The sequence below is a fragment of the Oryza glaberrima genome, chromosome 6, assembly GCF_000147395.1.
Source record: "Oryza glaberrima chromosome 6, OglaRS2, whole genome shotgun sequence".
In the NCBI taxonomy this organism is placed as follows: domain Eukaryota; kingdom Viridiplantae; phylum Streptophyta; class Magnoliopsida; order Poales; family Poaceae; genus Oryza; species Oryza glaberrima.
This window is the reverse complement of record NC_068331.1, coordinates 17,735,116-17,742,684: the sequence shown is the minus strand read 5'-3', so window position 1 is coordinate 17,742,684 and position 7,569 is coordinate 17,735,116. Positions and strand designations below refer to the sequence as shown.

Here is a 7,569-nt window from a genome sequence, read left to right as displayed (position 1 = left end):
TGTCGAAGTCATCTAGCTACGTAATACCACTGAAAGAAAATGGGGATTGTAGCTAAAAAGACAGCCAACAGTTGACAACCGGAAGTAAACTCCTTGATAATCTCACTCCCGGGCAGGACCTTCCCCATACCTGAACCAGGCCTGCTTCTCATCGTTGAAACTCGAAGGCCTCAGCTGCCGCAGTTAATGTCAGCATGGCGGCTTTTCTGACCTGCAACGGAAATTCCAACACGCAACTTCGACCGTTCGACGTCGCGGATCAGTTGGTCAAATAAGGACGAAACACACCATATTTCGTGCTATCCATCATGATAATTTAAACAGCAAAATAGAACCAAGTTCACGCACCTAACAGGAACTTTTTTCAAAGTGTTTGCAGATTATGACAGGTTAAGAAACATCTCCTGTTCAGGGTTTAATCTTTCGGTTGGGTTATTTGTATCGGTGGTGGCTGAAATACCGAAATTTTGGATATTTGGATCTGAACTTATATGAATTTTTAATAAAATTTGTTCAAAATTGAACAAAATAATACCAAATTCACGAAAAAAAAATAAAAATTCCGATAGAACTGAAATTTCGAAAATTTCGTTTCACAATTTTAAACCCTGCTCCTGTTACGCAACGATTACGGCACTCAGGTACTGTATGTTTGAATTACTGGTTTTAAATTTAGATGAGAAGTACAGTGAAGTGGCTAGATCATTAATTAGGGCTACAATCACAGAGAGTGCATATAGAAAAAAATAGCTAGCAGGCGATCACGACCGGAACGGCTTTGAGAGGGACGGCCAGGACGTTGGCGGTGGTGAACTTCTCGCTCACGTCGAGCTGCTCCGCCGACATGCCGTCCGGCAGCCGCCACTCGAACGCGTGCAGCAGCGACGCCATGATGAGGGGCAGCACCCGCTCCGCCATCGGCACGCCGGGGCACAGCCTCCGCCCCGACCCGAACGGGAGGAACCCGAAGTCCTTCCCCCTGAAGTCCATCTCCTCCGTAGCGCGGCTGCGGCCCACGAACCGCTCCGGCACGAACTCGTCGGGCCGCTCCCATGCCGCCGGGTCGCGCATGATCGCCCACGTGTTGAAGATCACGGCGCAGCCCCTGGGCACCTCGAATCCGCCGATCTCGACGCCGTCCTCCGCGGCCTTGCGCGGCAGCATCACGGGGGCCACCGGGTGCAGCCGCATCGCCTCCTTCAGCACGGCCTGGACGTACGGCATCCGCGCCACGTCGGCCTCCTCGACCGCTTCCCTGCCGCCGAGTGCGGCGTCGATCTCCGCCCGTGCCTTCCCCATGACGCCCGGGTTGCGGAGCAGCTCGGCCATCGCCCACACCACCGTCAGCGACATGGTGTCGCTCCCGGCGGTGAAGACGTCGAACAGGATGTTCGTCAGGTACTCCCGCGCGATCTTGCCCGTGGACATGAGCTCCAGCAGCACGTCGAGGAAGTCTCCGCGCTTGTCCATGGCGGCGTCGTCCTCGGCCGACCGGCGGTCGATTATGTCGTCCAGGACCTTGTAGATTTTGGCCAGGTGCCCGGATGTCCAGCGACGCCACCCTTGCAGGTCGAACGGACGGAGGAACGGGAAGAGGTCGGACACGTTGGGCTTGGCTATGGACTCGATCAGCTCCTCCACGAGCTCCCGGAACCCCTGCGCCGACTCGCCGCCCACGTCCACCACGTCGGCGGAGAAGAGCGCGCTGGACACCAGGTTCAGCACACCGCCGTACACGGCGTCCTTGACGTCCACCTCCCGCCCGGCGCGCCCGCGGAGGTACGCCACGAGGTCCCTCACCTTGCGCTCGCGGACGGCGCGCGCCGCAGCGAGCGCGCGCGGCGAGAAGGCGTGCGCCGCCACGACGCCGCGCAGGGTCCGCCACATCGGGTCCGCGCTGGGGAGCCAGATCATGGACCGGTCGCAGAAGCCCAGCGCGTGGTTGGCGTCCGGCACGGCGCGGGCGGCGAGGCGCCGGTCGTGCGCGGTGAACGCCTCCCTTGCGGCGCCCGGCGAGGAGATGACCACGGCCGGGGAGAGGCCCAGCTGGAGGCGCATGACGGGGGCACCATGGGCGCGGGCGAGGCGCGCGAGCGTGTGGTGGAGGTTGCCCCCACGCAGGTCCAGGAGGTTGCCGAGGAGTGGGAGCGGCCGGGGGCCAGGCGGCCACCGGCGCCGGCGGGAGCCCAGGCGGTGGCTGGTCAGGTAGAGGTAGCAGAGGAGCGAGACGGCAAGCGTTGCCCATAGCACCCAGAGTTCGTGCCCCATTTCTGCGGCGGTTAATTCACTCTGTTTGCGTTCGGCGTGAGTGTCGGAGCCTGCGTTTGCGTATTCTGTTAACTGTTGCTGCATCTACTTATGCTAGTTGGGTACCCGTGGCTTGCAATACGAAGAAAATACCAAAAACGTCTACAAATCCAAAAATCGAGCGTTTGTTACACTTCTTTATACGAAAATTTTTCAATACACGTGCGCATTTAGATTGGTTTTGAAACAAATTTAAACAATTAGTTTGATAGAAAAACAAAAAACTAACAAAAGAAAAGAAAACTATATATAAAATTATCCATGTGCATGTGAAGGGGCCTGTAGCCTAGTGGTTACAAGAGCCTCATTAGCACTATAGTTCCTAGATTCCCCATGAGCGCGAATTTTTCAGGATTTAGATTTAATGGCTTTGGGATGGATTTGCTGGCCCTGTTTTCGAAGATGCTCATAGGAGTAGGGTTTGTGCGTTGTGAGTGTATGCGTTGTACTGTGTAATTCTAAAAAAAAATATTCCTATACATAAACATTATAAATATAAATAGATACATTGAATTTTTTGAAGTTGAATTTAAATTCAAATTGTTATTGGATATATAAACTTTGAGTATGTAAACCAAAGTATAAACTTTAGTGTCTAAACTTAAAAAATGTAGAATAAACATGTGTGTGAGTTCAAGCCCAAGCGCCCGATATCCCACCTATTGGATTAGGCCTGATCTGAGAAGACAAAAAGCCCAAAAAAAAATAAACGGTAAATTGGATTCATGACATTGCAAATGTGTTTTTTTAAGTTAAATTTTATGGGGAGTAAAATGACAGGTGTTATCCGGTCAATATTCCACTCTTATCAGCTACGCATGGGATTCTTCTCTTGGTTGTTATTTAAATGTTCAGGGAATAAGAGTTTAAAGGAGCTATATATATGACAAGTACTCCGAGCTTTGATTATTGGAACCGAAATACCGGCAAATGAGTACGGAAAACTCATTATGCAATAGTATTATCAAAGTCATCTAGCTAGGTAGTACACTAGTACTACTCACAGAAAATGGGGATTGTAGCTAAAAAGACAGCCAACAGTCGACAACCGGAAGTTCTTGACAATCTCACTCCCGGTCCCGGCAGGTCCTCCCCCATGCCTGAGCCTGGCCTACTTCTCATCGTTGAAACTCGGAGGCCTCAGCTGCCGGCCGCAGTTAATGTCAGCAAGTCGGCCTTTCCGATCTGCAACAGAAAGTCCAACACGCAACTTCGACCGTTCGACGGCGCGCGCCGCGGCGAGGCTGCGATGGTGAGAAGCGTGCGCCACCACGATGCCGCGCATGGTCTTCCAAATAAGGGCCTGTTTAGTTCGCGACAAAAAATATTTTAATGTCACATTAGATATTTATCAAATGTCGGAAGGAGTTTTAGACACGAATAAAAAAATTAATTTTATAACTCGATTGGAAAGCACGAGACGAATCTTTTGAGCCTATTAATCCGTCATTAACACATGTGGGTTGCTGTAGCACTTATGACTAACCATGGACTAATTAGGCTCAAAAGATTTGTCTCGCGATTCCCCCCTCTGTGCAATTAGTTTTTTTAATCTATATCTAATGCTCTATGCATGTGTCAAAGATTCGATGTGTTGTTTTTGGAAAAAAAAAATTTAGGGAACTAAACCACGCCTAATGCACCGGTCGCAGAAGCTCAGCGCGCGGTTGGCGTCCGCCACGGCGCAGGCGACGAAGCGCCGGTCTTGCACAATGAATGTCTCCTTGGCGACTCCTTCTGGCCACCGACTTTTGGTCGGTGGCTGACATGCATGTTGGCTCCTACGATGTTAGGGCAAGTATTATGGGCATCCAAGCACAATCCCCAATATGACATATAGGACTAAATAGTGAGGTGGAAGAGAGAAGAAGAAGAATGAGAGAGAAATAGTCACCTCTCATGCAAGGGGCAGCCCATACACAAACTTAAATAAACATGTGAGAGTGTTGGAGATATTGGGAATTGTGTGGTAGAGATAACCTATTATACATATCACCTCTTAATTTAATTATGTATGTAATACATGAAATTGGATGTGGTAGTCACCTCTACTATAAAACTTGCCCTTAAGGATGGTTTGGCCATATTTCAAGTCGGTTTTGAGTACCAGGTGGAGCCTCCAATCCTTCTGCTAGTATGTGATTAGCCGAAAGTTTATTTTTGTTGTATGGCGGATGTATTTTCTCCTTAAATTACTTGGATACATATATTTTCTAAAGTTAATAGTGAAAATAATTAGTAATAAACCCATACCACTTAGTTTTATTTTAATTTTTTTATGCAGAGTTGGCGGTTAAAGTTTAATTTTACTTAACGACTGTCAACATTCGGGTCCCCGAGCCTAATCGTTTCGGGGTCCACCTAATGAATGGGTTATCACGTGGAGTCAAAATCGGCCACACCCCACCAGACACTGCAACTTTCTTCTCCCTACCACGTGCACATTCAGATTTGTTTTGAAACAAAGTTAAACAATTAGTTTGATAGAAGAAACAAAATACTAACTAAAGAAAAAATAACTACGTTTAAAAATATCTGTGTGCATAAACATTATAAATATAAATAAATACATTGAATTTTTTTAATCTGCATTTAAATTCAAATTCGCATTGGGTATATAAACTTCGAGTACGTGAACTAAAGCATAAACTTTGGATATATAAACTTAAAAGACTAATTTAAATAAAGAATAAACATAACTGTGAGATGAGGCCTAGGCGCCTCGTATCCCACCAATTGGATTTAGCCTGATATAACCCGACCAAAAGCCCCCCAAAAATAAAATGTAAGCTGGATTACTGCCATTGCAAATGTGTAGTCGTGCCACTGAAATTTTACAAAATTAGGACTATGCCACTACCATCACATTTTCCATCCATCTCCTTCCTTTTCTATTTTCTTCCTTCTATCTTCCTCAAGAACGATTGCATCACCACACACGCACCCGCACCCGCACCCCACACTCGCCGCCAGAGCAACAGGATTGAAGATGACGACGGCGGCCATCGCGTCACACGATGGCACTGGCAGAATTGGCAGTGTTATCGTGACGAGTGCGGCTCTCTGGAGATGAAGACGAAGGGTGACGTGTCCTTCCCGGGCTCTTAGCTGCTAGTGTCACCCCGCCGCTGCTAGGGAGAGCTGCAGCATGGATCTCCTTGTGGAATATCACCCTCAGCATTGCCGCGCTATGCAGGGCTGTGGCGCTACCGGCGGTGAGTGCCATTATGTTAACATTGGTCTGCGCAGTCACGGCGGAGACTTCTCAAGAAAAGTATACTTGTTTTGTTTTGGTAACGATGTACATTTGGTTGGATTTTCTTTTAGACTTGCTCGAAATAGAAATAGAAAAGGATTTTTCTTTGTGGAGAACGGTCAGATCGATGTTGTACCAGTAGTCAGACTAGCCCTTAGGTCAAACTGGTTGCACACCCTCGATCAGACCAGTTTCAGTGAGTTTTTCTAAAAAATTTTAAACTATTTTCTCACGGCAGTTGGACCAGCGGCAGTGACAAGTGACGACAGCGCCAACGGCGGTTAGACTAGTCGATCTACACTAATATGACCGGCGGCATTCGTGAGATCAGACCAGTGTAAGACGTGCGGTCAGACCGAAATCCATCGATTTGAGGGTATTTAATTTTTGTTTTTGGTATTCTAACCATCCATCCCCTCTGATTGGCTTAGATCTTTCTTTTTATCCTATATGGATAACTAATAATGTGTGTGCACAGTTTATAAAAAAAACATCCCATCATACTCTGGCTTTTTTTTGGCACTATATAAATTGGTGCCTTAAAATTTATATTCAATAATGCAACGCCATTGTGAAATAAATACTGTGTACCAATTGATCAACCATTCCGGGCCATTATGCAGCATTACTGCTCCGTGCCTTGGGCTGTTTTAATATGCACCGCTCTATGCGCTGATATATACTTTTTACTAATAAAAAAATTTGAGCACCTTCAGTTCTCTCCTTCCAGTACTGTCAACCCTTTACAACGCACATGGCATGTCAGATATCATTCTACACAACAAGCGCAATTTCATAGACGCATTGAGCATACACCCTCCAGTTCCACACCTTTGGGAATGGGAGCCACCAGGAAAGTGCTCTCTTGGTTTGGGCTGGCTCCATTTTAGGTTGACGCATGGAAGGGCACAACACTTTGAGATCATCCCTAGTTAGTACTCCCTCCGTATTTTAATGTATGACGCCGTTGACTTTTTAACCAACGTTTGACCATTCGTCTTATTCAAATTTTTTATGCAAATACAAAAATACTTATGTCATGCTTAAAGAACATTTGATGATAAATCAAGTCACAATAAAATAAATGATAATTACATAATTTTTTTTAATAAGATAAAAGGTTAAACGTTTATTAAAAAGTCAACGGCGTCATACATTAAAATACGGAGGGAGTACCGGAAAATGCACGGCTCAAGTTCTTTCACGACAATGCCATGCTATCTCCTATGCCAGTTTCCCGTCCCGTTCTCGGATGACAGACCAACCCACGAATTCTGAGGAAGCGAGATCCATCCACTGCCATGGAGCCATCTCCACTCTTGGAGACTGCACTGACTAAAGAATTCGGTGTGTGTTCCGGCCAGTGAGACGACCAGGGAACAGTATAGAAGGGAGATGAGCACAAGTGACTTGAAGAAAATGTCGGTCAGTGCCGACGAGAGGATGGTGGGCATTTTGCATTATTTAACGCCCGGCACGGGTGCCAGCACAGAATGGAAAGTCGGGTAGTGTGCGTGGGTATTTGTTTTTTTTTTTTCTAAAGACTGATAAAATTTATAACATATGAAGCACTGATGAGTACCTTGGATGGGAAAGGAATTCCATAAAACATACTATTTTAATAGATGACATCGTTAACTTTTTCTCACATGTTTAACCATTCGTCTTATTTAAAAAATTTATGTAATTATAATTATTTTGTTATGAGTTGTTTTATCTGTGGTTGCAATGGAGTTGTAACCGTATTACATATGGTGAATGCGCTTATTATGACTTAGGCTATTTTGCATCGTTTATATATTGTGTGTTACAGTTGGTGTGAATTACTCTCCAGAATGCTCAAACAGGACCTGTTAGGCACTTTGACCATTTGTTCGACACCCATTGATGTCCTCCGGACAAATTATGGAGCTAGAAAATTTCAAGCAATAGTCAAGTTTGGACAAGGAGGAATGCTCCGGTGCAATCTACTTACAGTATTCTACTCCAAGTAGAATTGATCTCGA

General features: G+C 46.4%; 1 protein-coding gene across 1 annotated transcript; it reads right to left on the bottom strand.

The window, feature by feature from the left end:
- Positions 1-585: 585 nt before the first annotated feature.
- On the bottom strand, positions 586-2,374 carry LOC127777311 (cytochrome P450 76M5-like). The gene has a single exon (XM_052303886.1). The coding sequence runs from the start codon at positions 2,350-2,352 to the stop codon at positions 751-753; it is 1,602 nt and encodes a 533-aa protein (XP_052159846.1). The 5' UTR covers positions 2,353-2,374; the 3' UTR covers positions 586-750.
- Positions 2,375-7,569: the final 5,195 nt, after the last annotated feature.

Excerpts from the sequence above, each read along its gene's own strand:
- LOC127777311 (XM_052303886.1), bottom strand. The coding sequence starts at position 2,352 with ATGCAGCAACAGTTAACAGAATACGCAAACGCAGGCTCCGACACTCAC.